This window comes from Eschrichtius robustus, chromosome 16 (assembly GCF_028021215.1).
Source record: "Eschrichtius robustus isolate mEscRob2 chromosome 16, mEscRob2.pri, whole genome shotgun sequence".
In the NCBI taxonomy this organism is placed as follows: Eukaryota; Metazoa; Chordata; class Mammalia; order Artiodactyla; family Eschrichtiidae; genus Eschrichtius; species Eschrichtius robustus.
This window is the reverse complement of record NC_090839.1, coordinates 79,395,001-79,416,608: the sequence shown is the minus strand read 5'-3', so window position 1 is coordinate 79,416,608 and position 21,608 is coordinate 79,395,001. Positions and strand designations below refer to the sequence as shown.

General features: G+C 47.7%; 1 protein-coding gene across 1 annotated transcript in view; it reads left to right on the top strand.

The window, feature by feature from the left end:
- Positions 1-21,181, top strand: part of GALNT17 (polypeptide N-acetylgalactosaminyltransferase 17) — a 447,372-nt gene extending 426,191 nt beyond the window's left edge. The window contains exons 9-11 of the mRNA XM_068523846.1: positions 561-656; positions 20,067-20,234; positions 21,053-21,181. Coding sequence (XP_068379947.1) covers positions 561-656; positions 20,067-20,234; positions 21,053-21,181 — 393 coding nt within the window. The remainder of the gene's footprint in view (positions 1-560; positions 657-20,066; positions 20,235-21,052) is intronic.
- Positions 21,182-21,608: the final 427 nt, after the last annotated feature.

Sequence of the window (21,608 nt, the reverse complement as noted above, 5' to 3'; positions counted from 1 at the left end):
TGGGAACTTTTGTTTTTTCTTCCACAGATTCATTCCAAACACCTAGAATGGTACCTGGTCCAGTGTATGCATTCAGTAAATATTTTTTGAATATATGAATGAATGTTACTTGAGCTTTTCCTGATGGCAAGATTTTTTTTTTCTCTCTTTTGATTACTATTTTTCATGCCTCTATTGCCAGTAATGACCTGAAAAGCTGACCCATGGTTCCCTGGGTTGTGAAAACCAGTGCTGGTGCCGAGGTCCACTTGGATAACCAATGTGTAGTCAATGTTCCTATGTCCAAAGGTTCTCTGAGATCTTCCTTTGTGCTGGGGATGGGGGAGCTATGTGCATGTGTGTGGGTCACAGGCAAGAGGGCCAGTACCCACACCACCCGCTGGAGGACTTTGTTGCTAAAGTGATCACCTCACAGACTGAAGCTTCGGTCCGTACTTGGGGGCGGGGGTGTGGGTCTCATGGCCTTTGCATCAAGAAGTCAGAACCAAGCCACAGTGGATGGGGGGCAGGTAGCTCCACCAGATGAGCTCTGACGGGTCATGTTTCGCCTATTCCTGCAGCTTCGCAACAGCAAGGCAAAAGACGTCTGCTTGGACCAGGGGCCGCTGGAGAACCACACAGCAATACTGTACCCGTGCCATGGCTGGGGACCCCAGGTAGGAGCCCATCTCTGAGCAGGAAGGGAGTAAGTTCACCGGACCTACAGGGGATGTGTAGGACTTCTGGGAACTTCTGTCCTCTACTTTGGTAATTGTTACCTGTTCTGAGCAGCCGAGAGGCTTTCTGGTGGTTTCTCTATAGAGACTAGGGAAAAGATTCACAAGTGGTAGCATCAACACAAATATTAAAGAGGATCAATGGGCACATTTCCTACTCAAAGGAGACTGCATACAATTTGTGTCATTTGCTAATAGGCAAATGGATGCCACGTGTACATATGTTTAATTATAACCAAATATGCCTGTTTACAACTTCAGAGAAAGTGTTAGCGGCTCCCCTCATGAGAACCTGATTGATATCTCTGTTCTGAAAGGCCGTCATCAGTTTGGTGGTAAGCATGGCCTGGTCTGTAAGTGCTGGTACAAGTGCCAAGCACTGACTGAGAAGGAGAAATGTGCTTGCAGTAATATTTCAAAGAACACACGTGTCTTCTGGTCTCCCAGGAGATAGCAAAGATAACCGAAAAGGGCAAAACAATCAACCAACGAAGTAAAAATAGAGCCTGGTAAATGAATTTCCTTTGACAGCTTTGTGCTAGCCCACAGTGTGTGTGTGTGTGTGTGTGTGTGTGTGTGTGTGCATGTGTGTGTATGCATATATGGGTGTGTGCACCAAGAGCTTAGCAGAAATCCTGTAGAACTGGGAGAAAATATATCCAAAAATGTCATTAGACTTGACATGCATCAAAGTTTAAACCAATTTTATGTCAACCAATAGTAATAAAAGGCAAGCTACAAACTGGGAAAACATTCAATCCCAGAGGAGCACAGGATGGTTGGTTCTAAGCCAGACTCGCAATCTCTGTTTGTTCATCTGTAAAAGGAAGACATTGGACAGAATGCCCCGTAAGCTCCCTTCATCTCTCTCACGTTTTATGGACACACACCTTACGTGCCAAGTTCACGTTCATCGGTCATACACACAGACTCTCGCATGCATTTATGGCTCGTGGTTCTCTCTGCTCAGAGCACTTTTGCTTTCCCATTAAGCCAGCATCTGGAAAGAGAAGAGCTGCATTTCCTTTACTATCACCGCAGGTAGTTCTCATAATCCAGACCCTCCGCTGCCTTCAGTGTGTGATGTGTCTTCTGAAAGTGGGCAAGTAACGCCAGGCTGAACTTGCTCTTTTGCTCCTTGCGGTCACTCTAGGAGGCAAGCAGGCAGCATGGGGAAACTGAGGCACAGAGGAGCAAGTGCCTGTGAACAGGCTCTTTGGGGCTGTGCTAGAGCAGGCTCTCCAGCACAACCCAAGCATTTTAAATTCAAATCCAGTCCATTGAATTCAAGATAATTTCCGGAGCCCTACCACTGCCTAAAAGTGCCCGCAGGAAGCAGAAGGACGACCAGGAAGCCTGGGCCTGCTTCCTTCCGTGGAGAAACAGAGCTTTAGCATCAAAGGCAAGATGCACTAAAGAGCCCAGTGTCTTCATCCATTCATTTCTTCCTTCACTCAACAGATGGGTCTTGAGCACCTACTACAGACACTGGTGATGACTGTATTTGGCAGTTGATAAGATACAGCCCCTGCTCTCAAGTGGTTTACACTGGAGGAGGAAAGACCAGGAAACCTACAGCGTAGAAGATGTGAGAAGAGTGAGATAGCCTGGGGTGCTGCGTGCTAAGAGGCAGGAGGTAGCCCAGTTTGGCCAGGGCTTAGGATGCAAGAGAGAAAGACGTGCTGAGAGATGAGGCGGAAGAGAGATGGAGAGGCGGCTCTCCAAGGCCTCATAAGACATGTTCCAAGGCACTGGGTGTCACACGTCAGTGTGCAGCAGAATCATCTGGAAGGCTTATGACAGCACCAGCTCCTGGGCCCCATCCTCAGAGCTTCTGAGTCGGGGGGCAGTGGGGGGGGAGCTGAGATATTGCATTTCTAACAGGTTCCCAGTGATGGAATGATGCTGGCCTGGAGAGTTTGGGACTTGACCCTGAGGGCACTGGGGAGCTCTTGAAGGTTCACCTGCGGCTGCGGTGGGGGGCAGTGTGGTAATGATATGTTTAGATCAGGCACAGCCAGTCCCGGAGGAGTTCAGAGAGGGATGGACGCTCTGGAGCCATCCTGACCTTCAGTCCCTACTGACTCTCCAGTTTTTGCCTCCCAGGGTCTGGAGGAGTAAAGTACCCTAAAAGTCTTGGTGGCCGGGGAAATGGAGGTGGGGAGTTGTGGCCTGAAGGGGATGGTTGCGTCAGTCATTTAAGAGGCTGCGTCTTGGGAGAGGTCAGATGACAAGCCAGTGATCCACCCCCACTAGTCTCGGGCGGGATGGCCGGGAGAGGAGATGGTGACGTGGTGGTACTGGGCCAGGAGGGCAGCTGGAGCCTGGACACTGAGCCTTGGGGATGCCCACTTCTGGACCACCATGCTGTACGTGACCATCATTTTGGGAAATGCCAGGAGTAGCTTTTAGAACACTGAACTCCCAGGTTTCCCTGTCCGATCTTCTGAAGAGGTCCCACTTGAACTGAGTGCTTATTAACTGTGAGGTAACAGACACTATCACATGCAGGGATTTGCGTAATCAAAAACCAGCCCGTGAAGCCAACTTCTGTGAATGAGAAAAGGAGTAAAGATGGTCCAATAAATGTCTCCCAGAGACCTGAGGGCTTCTTCCTATGGCTCTAAGCAGTGCCTTTTTACCTGGGTGTTTCAGGGGAAGATTTTCTAAGCCACTCAGGAAGTTTTTGGCTGAACCTGAGGGCCAGGGCATGGAGGCAGCTGCATCTGCCTTTCGTAGCCCTTCGGCCCCCTCCTCCCAGGGCCCCCTGCCCTCCCCATGGACCCTGATTGCTCAGAACCCCTGTCTGACACCCTTGTGATGCCCACAGCTCCAAACGGTCTGGAGCAGTTCCCTGAGAACTTGACCTTCCTCCCCCTTCTGTCCAGAGCCTTTACTCCTGTTGCATCCCCTCCCTCAAGGTCCTACCTGGTCACCTGCTAAACCCATCCAGCTGGAATGCCCAGGTAGCCTACCTCCCAGACAGCACAGGTGAAATGTAAGGAGAGTCTTTGCCCTGGTGACTACCTGCCTACTCCCTGCCAGGGCAGGAGGCGGGCACCAAGTTCTCCTCTCCTGCTGGGAGCCGGTGGCCTTGACAGCCCAGTACAGGGGGCTTTGTTGGGAAGTATCTAGAATTCATCGTTCACCCATTCCACCTGCATGCAGAACTTTTCCAAATGAATTCTCCTTCCGTTTAGCTGATGATGGAATGGCAAACCAAATCAGGCTGGTCCTTGCTCCCCCGCCCCCCAACTCTGGGATGAATTCCTGTAAGTGGGGGCCATGGTCGTTTTCCATCAGCTGATGTTTTGAAAGTAGATCTAATGTTTTGTTTTGGTTTTTCTTCTCTTCCACCGCATGTTCTGAATTAGAGTGCATCCTTGGTACTGCTTTCCAGCTGCCAGGCTGCCCCTCCTCAGGCTCACCAAGGTTTCCTCCCCCTCCTGCCCAAACCCGCTGCTCCCAGGCTAGGGGTGTTGCCCCACCAGTCACGTGACTTGGCATCTTTTTAAACCACTTCATAAAGTGCTGTTGGGCAAACAAACTGAATCAAAGCTCCCGTAACAAGGCAACTCCCAGAAGAAGGAATTGGTGTTCCACAGACATTGTTGGCTTAATTAATGGACTCTATGTTGTAATTTATTATCAAACAGCAATTAAACAGAGATAAAATAGGCACTGAGGAGGGTAATTTCCTGCCTTGCAACATGTGTTTGTCAACAAGACGGAAACGGTTCCCAGCCACTCAGAGAGCCCGCTCAATCACGAGCTTGTGACCAGCCTTGCTCTCGTCTGGTTACTAATTTGCATTAGACAAACAGCCGTTTCTTTTCTGAGCCAGTGTTTTATTTAAATTGTTTTTTCTTTAAACTGGCTGTCTTTTTATCTTACAATTATTTTAAAATAAATTTTATATCACAAGCATAAAAGAAACAGACGTCAAGGGCGCAGTGGCGACCTTCGGTGTTGGCTTGAACCCATTCAGAGCAGGAGGTCTCGTCTAGGGAGGCCCAGGGCTCTCGCACACACTCCCAGCTTTTGCCATCCTGGGCCCAGGTCCCCGTGGGTCCCTGCACTGCGGCAGCCAAGGTCTCCTTGCAGGGATGTTGGCCGTGGGATTCTCCTCCTCTGCCAGCCCCTTCCTGTTCTCTCTCCCAGCCCACCTGGTCAACCTGTCAACCTTCCCCATTCTGATTTCCCTTGAGGGCGGAGGTCAAGAAGAGAGAACAAGGTAGGCAGGGCTGGGCCCGGGGCATCTTTCTTTAATTTCCTGGTGCTCTCATGTCCCTGCGACCGAGCTGCTGCCCGAGGTCCCAGTGAGGCAGCTTCATGGGCCAGGGCCGTGGCTGGATTGAGACAGGGAACAAAATGCTGACAATAAACCCATTTCTGGTTTGGGTAACGTTTATCCTCTCAGATAAGTAGTGACTCCCCCAGCCCCTTTGAAAGTTGAGATTCAGGTAATGCCAGGCCACTTTCCAAATCATCCTGTAACTCCTGGTCTTGAATGTTGGGCTGTACATTCGTGGGAGGGGACGTGTCTCACATTCTTGAGCCCCCAGACGTTCCCTAGCTCCCAGCAAGGCATGGAAGAAAGACTTGAAGCATGCTAGGGGCGACACATCCAACTTGAGGACCAGCTTCACTGGGAGTGTTCATGGGGACCACCCACACAGCCTCACCGATTCCAATGCGGGCTCCTCCCTCCCGAGCTGTGGACCGACCACAGCTTCCAGCAGCCCCGCCATGGACAGAGCGTGACCGGCAAGCGTTCCAAATGCAGTGGCCCTGGGAACTCCACGGAGCACTCTTTGAAAGAGCTACAAGCTGTAAAGGATGTTCTTAAGACGAGGTGTGCACCTTGGAGAGGAATTGAGAGAAGTCAGGCTTTGTTCCAAGGAACTTTCCTGTCCAGTGGGTTCCTGGGAGGGTATCTCAGGTCTCCCCTGTTTGTCCTTCGGTCAGTACGTTTAGTCTTCCTCTCCCCTCTTTTCTGAGAAGCTTACATTCCCTCCCTCAGTTAATTCAGCAACAGAATGACAGATGAGAATTCTTTTATCCCATAATTAAATGTAATCTGATCTTGGACTTATTCCTTGATGGCTTCATCGTTTAAGCAATCCATCATCCAAACACCTTGTCACAATGACCCATTTTGCCAATAAGGCACTAGTGCCCCACGGAGTGACAGAGCTTAGCCTGTTGGGGGCACTCGGAAAATGCAGAAGTTAATGACATCCAGCAGCCTCGGCTTCCAGGTGAAGTCATGTAAGTGGTGGGGCTCAGGGGACGGAGCCATGGAGAGTACATAGGGGTTAGCACCCAGGGCAAGTTGGCTCTGCCCCAGCAAACAGGCCCGTGATTCTGGGAGCAAGCCTCCCACATTCGGTAAGAAGCAAACCCTGTAATCCCTCGATTCCTGGAAACCACCATGAGGTCAAAGCAGGGCAACCTTAAACGCTGTGGGAAAATAGGGTTGGAGGAGCGAAGGCAGGTATTTTTTACGTTTGGGAAACCTACACACACACAAAAAAGAGACAACGGAAAGCAGGAGAGATAATACCGGTGCTGAAGCGGGACATCTCGGAGGTTCTGTGCTGCAATATTTCCACTTCCCATCTTTTACGCAATATTTTGAAAAACCCTCCCCTGCATTCCGGTGCGACACTTATAAATCCGTTATGCTTCACTGCAGATTCTCTTTTTTTGTTCCTCTGACTCATCTTCTCTCCAAATATTCAAAACGTTTCTGGTTTTATTATTTCAGGGCTGTTAGCTCCTGCATCCCGGGCTGTGCCTTCACCCAGCCCGTGTGGTCATCCCTCACACCCATCCTCTTCGCAGACCTCGAAGGAGAGCAGGGTTACTTGCTTTCTGCTCCAGAGACTTTCCCGAGACTTAGCGGGAGACCCGAGCCTCTTTCGCTGCCATCTGCTTTGCTTTGCTTTTCTATTTCCAGTCCCTGGTTCCCACTTTCTAATTATCCCTGAAAAGTAGATCTCACAGACCACATACAGGGAACAGGGATGCTTGATGTCCTAAATGGCATGCAGAACTACAGGCACATGTATTTGATTTTGCTTAAGGGGGACTCCAGGTTAAAGAGGAATTCCTGTACTTTTTCTCTCGCCAGAATGGGTTGATGAGCTAGTCTTTCCAGAAAATCTGAGTTACAATCGTTAAGTTGTTGTCCAGTGGAGATTCTTAGTTAAAATTTTACATCTCCTTAGAAGTTATTGGGTGGTGTTTGTTTGTTTGTTTGTTTTTGGCCACTCCGAGGGGCTTATGGGGCTTGTGGGGTCCTGGTTCCCCAACCAGGGATTGAACCCAGGCCACGGCACTGAAAGCCCCGAGTCCTAACCACTGGACGACCGGGAAATTCCCATCTCCTTAGAAGCTGAGTTAATTTTCCTCCAGACACAAAAAGTGATCCAGGCAGGTTTTGTGTTGCTGTTAGGCTTGGAATAATGAACTCAGATGGAAAGCTAGGATGGTGGCCACATTAGCAACTGAGACTTCCTACCTTGCCCAGAGCTGTTAAATTCAAAGCGAGTCACTGCCAATCTTTTTCTTGTTCCCTAAAGGCGCAACAGCATTATGGTGAATTTGAAAAAGACAAATTTAAATCGTCTATAATCCTACCACCCTCAGACAACCATTATCATTTCTGAGGCTTGCTTTCAGCCTTTTTTTTTTTTTCAAAGAAATATGCTGCTTTCTTAGGTGGTTTTCGTATCACCGAATTAATAAGGAAACAACATTGCTGCTTCTGAAGGACAAGGGGGAAGGTGAAACCACCTAGTAAAAAGGTCTTTGTGGTCTTAGCACCATGAGATGCAGCAGAGCAAATACAAAATGTTTGAACGGTCTTGTCCCCTGACCGTTCAGTTCAGAGTTTTGATTTCTCTTTGGAGCAGTGGTATCTGTTGAGTGATTATTTTCAAAGACATTGCTTGTTTGAGATGAAGAGGGTCTGAGAACATGGCCGATCAGAATTAAGGGTGGATCCTAATGTCGACTGAAAAAAAGTGCACAACCTAAAAGTTGAGAGTTCTGTTTTATTCGGCGGACATTCTTAGGACTTCAAGCCCGAGAGACAGCCTCTCAGATAAACGCTGAGAAAACTGTTCCAAAGAGGAAGGGGGGAACCCAGGATATGTAGGAGTTTTTACAACAGCCCCAGGTAGTCAGAAGAAAAGGTTACTGTAAATAAAAGAAAACTAGACTTCTCAAGTTACGGAATTTAGCACTTTTCTATGTATGGGAAGATGCAAGAGTCTGGGCTCACTGACATCATTCCTTTGATATGCACCTCTGCTGTCTGGGGCCAGTATCCTGTGTTTTCCCACTCTGAGGCTGCACCGTCTGGGGTGGCTGCAGTTTGATGGCTGCTAGATGGCAGGTATTCTCTGTTTGCTTCCTGAGTTCCCTCAGGGCTCACCGTCGAGGTGTCTGCAATCGCTGAGGACTACAACATCCTTTGTTTACTGATATGGCAGGCAATATTTTATTTCTCACTAAAGAGTTTAGGGCTAGTGGAGTCTAGGCCATTGGTACAGGATGGCGGGGCCTCTGGAGTCTGGGTTTCCATCAGACGAGGCCAAAGGAAGACCGAAGTGTGGGTGGCTGAAGGTTCTAGACTGTCCTCATTGTACCATCCGCCTGGCTCAGGAGCTAGGGTTGTCCAAAGTGCCAAGTATGAGACACCTTGCTGGAATTCCACCCACACAGTGGACCACTGAGGGTGCCATAGGTGCACAGAGGTTGGTTCTAGAAGGTGTGAATGAAGGCCTTCTTCAGGTTGCCCTGTGACATGGTCTTGCCATCACCAGCCGCCTGCTGGGAGGGCCCTGCACAGACCACTCGTGGCTTCCTCCACAGCTTCAGGGTCTTAGTGTCAGGTGATGGACCCTGCTTTCAAGGGCCTCTGATCAATCATCTTGACCGATGATTCTGCCCCCTAAAGACTACATTCATGTCTGTGAAGTTCCTGCATGCCTGAGTCTGTGGCCCCTCCATGGAGATGTAAATGTCAATCAGCCAAATATTGAAGGTGAATCACAAGACACCTTGCAGAGAGGTTTTTTGTACAGGATACGGGTTCTCATCTGCTCAATCTCAGTATCCCCTACTTAAATAGTTGGTTTGGCCATGAACAGGAAAGGAGATTTCAACTTGGTGGACATATGGACAGCCAAAGGGTCACCCTAGCACTCCAGATATTTTGTCATGCAGGCTCTGTTGGAGGTGAGGCTCCTGATACACTGCCAAGCTGAGCCAGGAGCTAGCCAGAGTCACACGTGGCTAGTGAAGGTCTTTGATTCCTGCATCTTAGCAAAACTGGAAACCAGGAAATGACCCTTCACATCTTTCACCAAACGAATTCCTCCCTGGACAATGCTAAGAGAGGTATTGCCTTTCTGTGTGCTCTTCTGTCCAATGGGAGTTCCACATCACACCATATGTCTCCCTTCTTCCACAGACCTCAATAGTATTACAAAAAGTCCCTCTTTGTAAGAGAAAAGTCTGTGAGGAATCGGAGCGGAAAGCTACTTTTCTACTAAACTCATTCATAATTGGGAAATTCACAGTAAAATAACGCTAAGATTCTATTTCTCACCCATGATATTTGCAAAAATTTTTTACTGTGACAACATACTCTGTGGTCAAGGTTCTGGAGAAATAGCCAATGTCATAGATTGCTGGTAGAAATGCAAACTGGTGCCACCTTTCTGGAGGAGAGTTTGGTAGCACCCAACAAAGCGTCAACTTAATTTTCCACTTACTTTTTGTCCCAGCAATCCCACTTCCAGAAATCTACTCTGAAGATACATCTTCAACAACATGAAAATCCAGGTGTACGTTGCTGTCTTGTTTGCAGTTGCAAAATGTTGGAAGCTACCTTCATGCCTAGTCATGGGAGAGAGTAGCTGAATAAGCTGTGGCACATCCACACCATGGAGTAGTATGCAGCTATGAAAATTAACAAGGGCGATTGCTATGAACTAATACAGAGTGATTTTAACATACTGTTAAGTGAAAAAGACAAAGTGGAAAAGAATACATATAGTATGCTAAGCCTTATTTAAGACAAATGCTAATATAAAAATAAATCCCTGTATCTGCTCATCTGTGCAAAAAAGATGCAGGAAGGACCAACCAGAAACTAATGAGATTGGTTACCTACAGGGGGTGGGTGAGAATGGGATGGAAAGGACGTGGAGATGGAAGCAGGACAGAAGGAATGAAGGGACACTTCTCTCTGGGTCCCTTTATACACAAATCTGACTCTTAGAACTACGATGATGTTTCAGATGGCCAAAAATAATAATAAATTCAACTAGAATGTGGGGAACAGGACCCAAAATGGAATGCCAGTGGTGAAAAATGAACCTAATGAGATTATATATGAATTATGTAACCGTACGGAAGGATGGGGAAGAACATCGCTAATCTAAGTAACTTGGGAACTGTTTGGACAATTTTGACTTGATCTTATAAGGTTAAAGAAAAAGGAACCACTGCATATACTGTATTCCAGAAAGTAAGCTTGTTTTCTGCAGGGGTCTGGGCTAACAATTCTGAAACTACTGTATACATAGAGTAGGATTGAATAAGTAAGTAGGTAAAGTAGGGATAATGAGAACCAGGTTTCTCTCTGTGTCTCCTGCATTGGCAGGCAGATTCTTAACAACTACGCCACCAGGGAAGCCCGTAACTCAGTTTTTTTTTTAAATGATTGTTATTCCTTATCTGGACACAAATCAACCAGTACTGGATACTCAATAAAGAGTTACTGTAATTGTTCTATCAATACTATTTAGAACATATATTGTGTAATGTGTATATCATTAGTATATTATATATTTTATTTGTATAAATAAATTTAAAGTGTGTTATATAAAAATTTTTAGAAAAGAAGATATTTGCAAAGCTTCAAATTATCTCCCTTTGTAAAGGGAAAATAGTAACATTACAATTGAGAAGCCCAGAAGACACCACCTTAACCAAAAGATCAAGGTTAATGTCACTGGTAATAAGACACCACGAACGCCCAATCTGATGCCCTGAAGGGGCACAACATCACCTCTGGTTTTCTTGCTAAAAAATGTATAACGATAACCTTAATTTTAATCATGAGAAGACATCAGACAAGCCCATATCGAGAGACCTTCTAAAAAATAACTGTCCAGTACTCTTCAAAAGTGTCAAAGTCATTGCAAAAATAAATGAAAAAATAAATGAAGAGGAAAGATAGTTCTGCCTAGACCAAAGATGATAGTGTTTGTGAACCGAGGATCATGATTAACCAGATTTTGTATGTTTGAGGTCCCCCTAAGCCTTCAAAAGATAGAAATAAACAAGATTAAAACTAGTATTTTTACAAAAAACAAGCAAACAAAACAAACAAAAAACGAGAGACTGAGGAGCTATCCCAGGTCAAAGGAGACCAAGAGACATAAGCATGAAATGCAATGTGGATTCAGGATTGGATCCTGAAGAAGAAACGGACATGGTTGGAAAACCGGGGAAATTCCCACGAGGTCTGTAGATTAGTTAACAGGATTGTACCAGTTAATTCCCTGGCTTTGCTAATTGTATCATGATGATGGAAGATGTTAACTTTAGGATAAGTTGGGTGTTAGGCATACAGGGCCTCTCTGTACTATTTATGCAAGTTTTTTGTAAGACTAAAACTATTTCAACTAAAACTATTTCAAGTTTTATAAAGCTGTTCAGGAGGTCAGGTTGACTGGAGTTGATAGTTGAGAGGTTGAGGAAAGGGATAAGGAGATGAAGGCGACACTCAAGTCCCTGGCTGGTTGAGTAGAGCGTGGTGCCTTTTGCTGAGGTTGGGGTCCCAGGATGCTGAGTTCTGTTGTGGGCCATGTGAGTTTGGGGGTGGAGCTTTGGAAATCCCAACGTGGTGTCCTCCCCAGGCAGCTGAACATTCCAACTCAGTGCTGAGGGCAGAGCTGCAGAGGCCGGTGGGGCTCCAGGTGTGTCCCAGGGGACAGCAGGGCAGGGGTCCTAGGACAGACCCTAGTGTGGCTCCACGTTTAGTGGGTGATGGGGCCAGAGCACTGGACACCAGAAAGGTGGGTGTCACACCAACCCAGGAAGAGCAGAGCCAAACACTGCTGCCCAGAGGGCCAGTAGCCAGACTGCACTGCGTGTTCAACGCGGTAACAAAAAAACCGTGGGTGAGAGGAAGCCAGACTGGATTGGGTGCAGGGGAGAAAGGGAGGTGAGGAGGTGGAGACATGATGGAGAGAACTTTCTGGAAGCTTGACTTTGAGGGAAGATGAGAAGACAGATGAAGTGGCTACGAGGGGCCGGCACTTGAAAGCATGTTTAAAAGCAGAATAAGGGGAATAAAAGACTAAACAAAAAGAAACTAGCTATGTTTCTAAAACATTAGTGGAAAATCTAGAGAACAGTGAGAATTAATGCTCAGAAAGCAGATGTCTGTCATCTGAATTTGAGTAAAACTATAATTTCCCCTGCATCGAATTATGGGATATTGGAGCAGAAATGTAGGCTTTTTTTTTTTTTCCTAAGAGGAATTTATGAATTCGCCTCAACAGAGACATGGAAATCAACTGATCCACCAGCCCAGGTTTGCTCTCCAAGACCTACAATTTCTAGCTCACCCAGCATAGCTTACAAGGTTGAAGCCTCCAAATTCCAGGGAAGGGCATTCTTCCAGGGAGTTCCAGGGACGTGTTCTCTCCGTGGAACATGAAGAGGCCGTGGCACATGGTGGGCAACCTACAAATGTTTAATGTTGAATGAAGGACACACAGATGGCCTATTAACTCCTGGGGCAGGGGGAAGGGGCCGGATGCTTTGGCCAAGCCTGTGTGGTGGCCCTGGGGTGAGCCCAGGGTGGCTTCAGGCTGGGACAGGCACCAGCATACACTGGTGGGCTCAGCTGGGAGGGTGGAGATGGGCAGCATGAAAGGAACCACCATGCCAGTGAGAGTTTTGGCTTCTAGAATCGAGGGGAAAAAATACAGTGTCTTCATTGGAAAAAAAAAAAAAAAAGAGGGCGTGCCCTGACTTTTGTAGGGTCATTGTCATGGGTTAAATAACATCCTGCCAATGAACGAATGAACATCCCCAGAGCAAGGCCCGGAGTATAATGGGTGTTCAGTGATGATGGAAGCCTCGTCCTAAATCTCTGGGGCTGGTTCCATCTCAGAGCATCTTCACACCCGCTCTCACGTGTGGACATCGTAACCAGGCCCACGTCTAACTCCTCTGTTAAGGCTCTGAATTTTCGGGTGGTCCAGGCTGATCTAGGCTGGCTTCTAGCCGATGGTTTGCCTGGATTCATCAGGGAACATGCCAGGAGCAGAAAACAGGCTGAGCTCTCCTTCCGCCACTGCAGAGGCACTGCAAGAGGGGCAGAGTCCAAGATGAGAGGCCATGGGCACTAACGCCCCAGGGCAGGCATCTGAGGAACACACAATGGCTTTGGGGATGCTGAGTGTGAAGAGTCCAATTCAAGGCCCAACACTTTCAGGAATCTGGCCCATTCCAGGCAAGGGCATGTAGGATCTGGACCAAACCAGGGAAGGGAAGTTGGGGAGGGGAGGGGAAGGACAGGAGCAGAGCAGTAGGGGATGGGGGGTCAGGCATCCAACCCAAGAAACCCACACACCCAGCCCAAGGGAGCTTGATGGGCTGGGTAGCTGCCTGAGGGTCCTGGGCTGCCCAGCAGTATTGCTGAAGCCTTTGGGGCGGCCTTCCCTGGGCAGATGGTTCTGGAGACAGTGGGAAGCCTGGAGTGGCTGAGTGTTGGGAAGGAGCTAGGGCTGGGAGATGCTGGCCATGTGAGCCCACACGGGAGCCGAGAGGGAGGAAAAGGAATCTGTAGTGAAGCAGGAACAAGGCCCCACTTCTCCACTGGTGTGTGAGGTCTGGGGAAATAAGGGTAACAGACACACAGGGTTTACTATGCACTGCATCCTCTTCTCACGAATTTGTTTGGTTCCATAACTACCCCATGAGATAAATCCTAAAATGATCCCCATTCTGAAGATGAGGAAACAGACTTCCAGAAGGCAAAGGAACTGGCCCAGGGTCATAAAATTATTTAGTGGCAGAGCTTGGATTTCTGAAACAGGCTCCAGAGTCTGAGTCCTTAACCATGTAATATGCTATCTCCTTTGATGACACAGCACAAAGCCAGGCTGCTGTTTGAATTGGCAGAATGAGAAGGTGAGACAGATTTAACTAAGATCAGCTGAAAAGGGGAAAAAAATGTTTGCCAGCATTTCCATACCGTACCAGGATATAATCCTACCTTCCTATTTCACAGATAGAGACAAGAAAGACATGCATCTGCTTACTGAAAAATAGCGTCTGTCTCATTGAAAAGCAGAGTCTTTGCTCCTCTGACCAATTTAGCAGTCAGGGTGAGGCTGGCAGGCCTGCTTAGGAATTTGCTCCTGATCCTTGGGAAGTTGGACAGGACTATATTACTCACCCATCCCCCGTCCCACTTGGCTCTTCCGACCCTCATTCTGGTGCTCCCCACCCTCAGGACCCCTCCCCCAGAGGCCCCCAGCTCTCGCCACAAAGCTGTGTGGTCCAGACGCTGCCATCCCCGTACCTCCAGGGACACTGCCCCAATCCATCCACTCCTGGACCCGTCTGCAGGAAAATCAACCTACGGTCTTGTAGCACAAATACGTCACCCCATTCATTCCAAGTAGCAAGTGCATTTTCTGGAAATACCGTGCTTGAATCCAGCATGGTGGGTCATAATGGTGGATGGGAGAAGATTGAGGAGAGAGGTCCTGGGGACCATCCCACCCCCCAGGAGCTGGCTCTCTCTGCAGGAAATGTATCTGGTTCCATAGCATGCCTTCCAAGCTCCCAGATAGATTTTTAAATCAACTTTATTGAAGTATAAGGTCGGTACAATAAACTGCCTCTGTTTAAAGTGTACAATTTGAGGAGTTCTGGCAGGAGTACACACCTGTGGAACTCCCTGCTCAATCAAACTACAGAACATTTCCATTCCATTTCCATTCCTGCCCAACCCCCACCCAGAGATTTCTCCTGCTCCTTTTCTCCACCCCGGCTCCCAGGGAGCCATTATGCATCCACTCTGAGATATAGTTGGAAATATTTTTTTTCTGTATTCAGTTTGAGTTCTGGCATGCCCTAGACAGTGATGGAGAAAGTCTATTTGTTTTTTAAAATGTACACATGTACACGTAGTCACCAGAAACCACTCTTGTGGCTTCAGCCATGCAACAAACAAATAAATTCACCCCAAAGCGGTTTTGAATCAACGGAACCCATCTCTCTGTCTCCTGGGTAGAAGCTGGATAAACTGCATTTTTCATTTAACAATGGTTTTCTACCCTCACTAGGCCTGATTTTAAAGTGATAAGAAAGACCCTTAATATGAAAGCCATTGCAAGCCATGTTTTTATTGACAATCCGATAGATTTTGCTGTGTTCCAGAGTTATTCCACAATTATTTGGCTGGTTTTTGTTTATTTGGCTATAACCTGCATATTTGAGTTTTCCCTCAAGGCTGTTAAATGTGGGTTAATAGTTTTACATGCCTCTTAGATCATTTCTAATAGAAAATTCCTTTTTTCTCCTAAATGAGAATTAACTGTATTTGAGCTCAGAGGGTTTGTTCCTAATGCATTAGGGTTGTGGATAATGACATTTATTTCTCATGGGCCCAGCAGCCAAATCTAGAATAATCCCATTCAATTCAAAAGACATTTATAGAGCTTTTGCTCCTCGCGAGATACTTTTCTTCGTCCTTATGCTATATAACAATGGGTGGGATGCTGCAGTACTAAAACAACAATGACAAAAATCTGTAACAGGGAAAGGCATATTAATATTACACAAGTATGTAAGCTGAAATAGATCACATGGTGGGGTGGCTTTGTGGAACGAAGCGAGATGGGGTAGGGGTAGGGTGGGGCTATAATTTATTCAGGGAAGACTGTTGGCTCTTTTTGAGAAACTTCAAGTCATCTGTCAGACTAAGCCGAGAATCAAAGAGTTAAAACAAAAGGTGAGTTGGGGACCTATAGTAGAAGATCATGGTTACAAGTTTATTCATAAATCCGTGGGCATTGGGAGCCATTGAAGGTTGAGGCAGGGAACGATAGAATTTGAATGTGCAGGATTGGGAAGGCCAGATGGAAATTGTGAAGGGATGGAAGGAGGAGGACCAGTTACAAACCTACTGCAGCAGTTCAGTTCCCAGAAGAGTCTTAGCTGGGATGTTAGGAGGAAATATAGGAGAAATTGGCCCTTCTTATCTGTGCTTCTGAATCTGCAGATTGAACCAATGGAGAATCATGTAGTACATATTTCTTGAAAAAAATCCATGTGTAAGTGAACCTGCCTAGTTCAAACCTGTGTTGTTCAAGGGTCACCTGTATAAACAAGAGAATTGATGTTCACATAAAGACTTATACAGGACTGTTCATAACAGCATAATTTATAATAACCCCAAAGTGGAAACAGTCCAAACATCCATCCCCTGGTGAATGGACACACAGGATGGTCCAGAGGAGATGGGACTCTTCCATGCCTTGAAAGGAGGCACCAGAGAATATGGATCCACGGTTGTCACAAAGACTGGAGAGGAGGTGACTGGGGGCTGGAAGAATGAAAGGAGACATTGTGGAATGGAGAGAATTAGATTGAGCTCTAGGAGAGTTGAAGCCAGAAAGTTCTAGAAGGAGCCCAGTAACTAACATTTCCAGGCAGGGAAACAGCTGAAGCAAAGCCCTGGAGGCAGGAAAGCAAGTTGGACATGCAGAGGATGGCGGCCGGAGGTCCTTATGGAAGGAGCACTTCTAGATGGGCTCTCAATCCAGGACTGGGGAAAGTGGGGGACCTGGTGGATGTCAGGTCTCAACACTCACCACCTTTCCCCTGACCCTGGCCTCTTGGCCAGGCCAGCAGAGCCCACGCATGTGGCCTCCTTGTACAGGTTCCCAGTGTGAGAAACCACCTTCCCCCAGAAAAGAAATCCTGCAGGGCCCTCTTCACCTGCCTTACCCGCCTGACGTCTGCCTGGCTGGGGGCTGGATATGTGGCCTTTTGCAGGTCCCAGAAGTCTGGATCTTACTGTTTCCATGTCCTAAAAGACCTCAGAAAGGAGAGCTTCTAACTCCCAGTGGCATTTAGCTTCACTCTTTTTAAACATCTGGGTCACAGATATGCTTAGTTAATTAATGTTCTTAGCGCTGCTCACGTGCCTGCTGGGTAATAGATTGATTCATAATTTCAGTAAGCAGCTGTGTATATCTTTCCCCTGAACATAAAGGCAGCTTGCTGTCATTCATCACTTTGCATTTGATGAATTTAAACACATTCAGAGAGACATTGTCGAAGGAGGGATGGGGCAGGGCTTCTGATTATTTTTTACCATTTTGCCTCTAACAGTTATTCTGATTTGGAACTAATTTGGGTTTAAAACACATGTTAACCACATCTCTCTCTCAAGGGCATTTAATAAACTCCTGTCACTTGTTCCTGAGGGGATCCGGCAGGCTCCCTTTGGGGATCAGAACAGAGGGTTTCTGAGCAGCTTTCACCAGAAGAGAGAGCCCCTGCAGAGCATCTTATCCCCTGATGAGGCACTTGTGTCCCAGGGCAGAGCTACTTTTCTGCTCCATTCCTGGCCAGAAATGCCCAGGCTCTCAGGAACCCAGGATCATCTGAGAGGAGGTCCCTCTGCTGCTCAGCTGCTGGGCCAAGGCTGCCAACCATCGAGTCTCTGGGGACCCAAGGATAAAAGCCAGGACCTGGCCAGGTGACCAGATGTCTTCATGCCTGTTTCCTCTTCTTTGAAATGGGAAGGGTAATAGCACCTACCTCACAGGTTATTGTAGAAATTACATTATTTCTTCTCTGTACCATGCTTAGAAATGGGTCAGAGTATGCCTCCAATACATGCTGGCTGGTAATATTATTCTGTAATGGATTAGGCATCCGTTGTATATTAATAATGATCATCACTCCTGCTCCAGCCACCTCACAGGATCATGAGAATGGACATGAAGATTGTGCGTGCCTCTCGCCAACCTGCCCTGGAATCATCTCAGTGGGAATACAGCCCCATTCTTGTATTCCCAGTGCCTGTTCCCAGCCTGGGCACATAGAGGACTCTTCAAAACATGTTTGTGGAGTTTAAAGCAATAGCTGTGGCTGCATTTTGTAAATGAAGATGCTCATCACATCTGTAATGTGCTCATTCACAAACATGTTCGGAGCCCTTGCTCTGTGATTGTCTCCTAGGAAGAATGAAATAAATTGGACATGATCCCTGCCCCAAAGGAGTGTGAAAGACAGGTGAATGTATTTGTTCAAAAGTTGGAATACAGGGTTTTAAACAACATGGGCAGTCAGGAGAGGCCAAGGCACCAAACTAGTATGGACTCACAACTAGTCGTGAGAAGGATTTGTCAGGCAATATCATCTGTGTATCAGATAGCTATTGCTGCGTAACAACTACCCCAAAACTTAGTAGCATAAAACAATATGCATTTATTTATTATTGCTTACAAGTCTGTGGGTCATCTGGATGGTTCTGTGATCTGGACCAGGCTCAGATGATTTGGGTTGGACTCATTCACGCCTCTCCCATCAGCCAGCAGCTCGGCTGAGGGCTGCCTGATCTACAATGACCTCATCCACTTGTCTGGTGGTTGACTGGCTGGTTGTTCGGACCACATGGCTATCATCCTTTAGCAGGCCATCCTGGACTTACTGCCATGGTGGCAGTAGGGTTCCAGGAGGGTGGAAATATGCAAGGTGTATACCAGCAACAGACGCATCCCCCTTTCTGCTACATTCTGTTGGCCAAAGCAAGTCACAAAGCCAACCAATATTCAAGGATGAGGAAACAGATTCCACTTCCTAATAGAAATTGCAGCAAAGTCATATGGCCCAGGGTGCATAGAAAGATGTGGCCGTTTTGGGAATCTACCCAATGCTCCCTAGCATTTGTTGCAGTACATGGAGCACGGAGCAAGTACCAGGACGGGGTTGTGCATTTAGGGTGTTTCTGCCTTTTCATCATTAGAAATAACATTGCAATAAATACCCTGTACCTAAACTTTTTTCTTCCAGTTTTATTGATATAACTGACATACAGCACTGTGTAAGTTTAAGGTGTACAGCATAATGATCTGACTTCCATACATCATGAAATGATCATCACAGTAAGTTTAGTGAACATCCGTCATCTCTCCTGGATACAAAATTAAACAGAAAGAAATTTTTTTTCTTGTGATGAGAACTCTTAGGATTTACTGTCTTAACTTTCATATATAACATACACCAGTGTTAATTATATTTATCATGCTGTACATTCCATCCCTAGTACTTATTTATATTATAAGTGGAAGTTTGTACCTTTTAACTGCCCTCATCCAATTCCCCCTCCTCCCCACCCCTCTACATAAACTTTTGTTCACAGTTCTAATTATTTCCTTGGGATAGATTTTTTTTTTTTCTTTTTTCTTTTCTTTGGCCGCACCTCCTGGCTTACGAAGGGATCTTAGTTCTTCGACCAGGGACCGAACCTGCACCCTCGGCAGTGAAAGTGTGGAGTCCTAACCACAGGACCACCAGGGAATTCCCGAGATTTTTAAAAGTAGATTTATTGGGTCAAAGGAGAGAAACATTTTAAAAGCACACTGTTTATATTTTGATATTCCTTTTTGAAAGGTTGTAGTAATTTACCCTCCCTCTGGCCCATCTTAGGCTCACCTTGACAAAATACAAATAATCTCTTTTTTTAAAACGTGGTGTCTCATTGTTTTGATTTTTGATTTATTTTAATACCTAGGAGGTTGAATGCTTTTTCATATGCCTGTTTCTTCTTCAGTGAACTGACTCTTTGGGCCCTTTTGCAGCAGGGTAGATTTAATTAACCCCTGTTTACAAATGAGGAGGAAACGGACGATCAGAGAGGTTAATTGACTTGTTCAAGGTGGCCCAGCCAGCTGGAAGCAGAGCCAAGCTTTAGAAATCAGATGTCCCGCTTTTTCACTTATTCCTGCTCCCCGCGTTGTTGAACAGAAGGCCAGACTCCTGAAACATTGACCGAGGACGTGCTTAGAAGGAAATCAGGGAGTGGCCCAGGGAATCTGTATCCAGGCTTAGCAAGCCGCGGGCTTCCTGGACAGGGTGCCCCTGTGAGTTGGGTGTGTGTGTGTGGATGTGTGACAGGCCTGTGAAGGTGGCCGGGACTGCAGCATGGACAAAGTCCTGGGTGACCCATGTGTCCCTCGTGGTCTCACCGCTACCTTCCATGGCCCTGCCGCTCTGCTCTCTCCCCAGCTGGCCCGCTACACCAAGGAGGGCTTCCTGCACCTGGGAGCCCTGGGGACCACCACGCTCCTCCCTGACACCCGCTGCCTGGTGGACAACTCCAGGAGTCGTCTGCCCCAGCTCCTGGACTGTGACAAGGTCAAGGGCAGCCTGTACAAGCGCTGGAACTTCATCCAGGTAAGTGCTCCGCGGACAGGCCTGGCGGCCCAGAGCACGTGAGGATGCTGCGAACTCCCCTGGGAAGGGCGGCCAGCAAAGTGCAACCCAAGGTCTCCCAGCTTAAGGCTAGGCACGTGGACTCCTGCGCGTGTTCAGGTGGGATCCCTGGGGCCTTTCCCTGTGAGACAGCCTTCAGGATCCCTGCGGCAGCGCTAGGCCGGGCTGGGCTCTGACACATCTCGAGAGGGAGTTCGGGGTGATTTCTCTGGAATCTTCTAAATGCCAGAGGGATGGAGAAAGTCAGATTGAGACTATCCCGGGCAGTCCCCCATCCTGACACCATCCCCTCCCAATGCTTTCACCTGGTTCAGCCACTCAGACTTGGTGAAGCTTATTTATTTTCTGACTTTAGGGTTCCCAGAGAAGGCCCAAAGGCCCCACGATCCCTACTCCCTGTGCACAGAATTTTGGTGGGATTGTTCCCCAAGAGGGGCCATGTGCCGGGCACTACGGTGGTTACGTCTCTCTCTCTCTCTCTCCCTCCCTACCCCTCTCCCTGTCTCTGTATCTCTGTCTCTCCCTGTCTCTTTGTATCTATCTCTCTCTGTTTCTATCTCTCTGTTTCTCTCTGTCTCTCTCATTCTCTATATCTTTGTCTGTCTCTGTCTATCTCTCTGTCTGTCTCTCCATCCTTGCCTCTGTCTCTCTCTGTTTCTTTGTCCCTGTCTCTCTCTCTGTTTGTCTGTCTCTCTGTTTCTGTCTCTGTCTTTCTGTCTCCATCTCTCTGTCTCCTTCTCTGTCTGTCTCTTCTCCCTCTCACCCCCACGTGCTCCCAGAATGGCGCCGTCATGAACAAGGGCACAGGGCGCTGCCTGGAGGTGGAGAGCCGAGGCCTGGCTGGCATCGACCTCATCCTCCGCAGCTGCACGGGGCAGAGGTGGACGATTAAGAACTTCATCAAGTAGTGGGAGGAGCTGGGGCCCTCGGAGCTTGGCCCCCGGGGCAGGGTCTGCGTCCTCTGGAACAGCCACGCTGGGAGAGAAACAGCAAGCAGTCGGCAGGTGCTCAGTGGGCCTCCCGGGGCTTCCCCAGGGCAGCCTGGGGCCCAGATGGAGACACTGCCTCTCCATCAGGCATCCAGCTGCCTGAGGCTCATGCCCCCTGGCAGAGCTCCCTGACCCTTCTCTGGGAGCACGGGAGCCGTGTATCCTGCAGCCTGGCTGTGGACCTGGTACCGAGGAGTGACACATCACATCTCCTGCTCGTCTTCCCATCCACTTGCAGGACTGGGGCTGGCGGGGGCCCCTCCTTTTTCCCATCTCTCGTAGCAGCAGCAGCAGCTTCTGAATTCCATCCAAGCCCTCAACAGTGTGGAGGGGGGTGGTGCTGGGC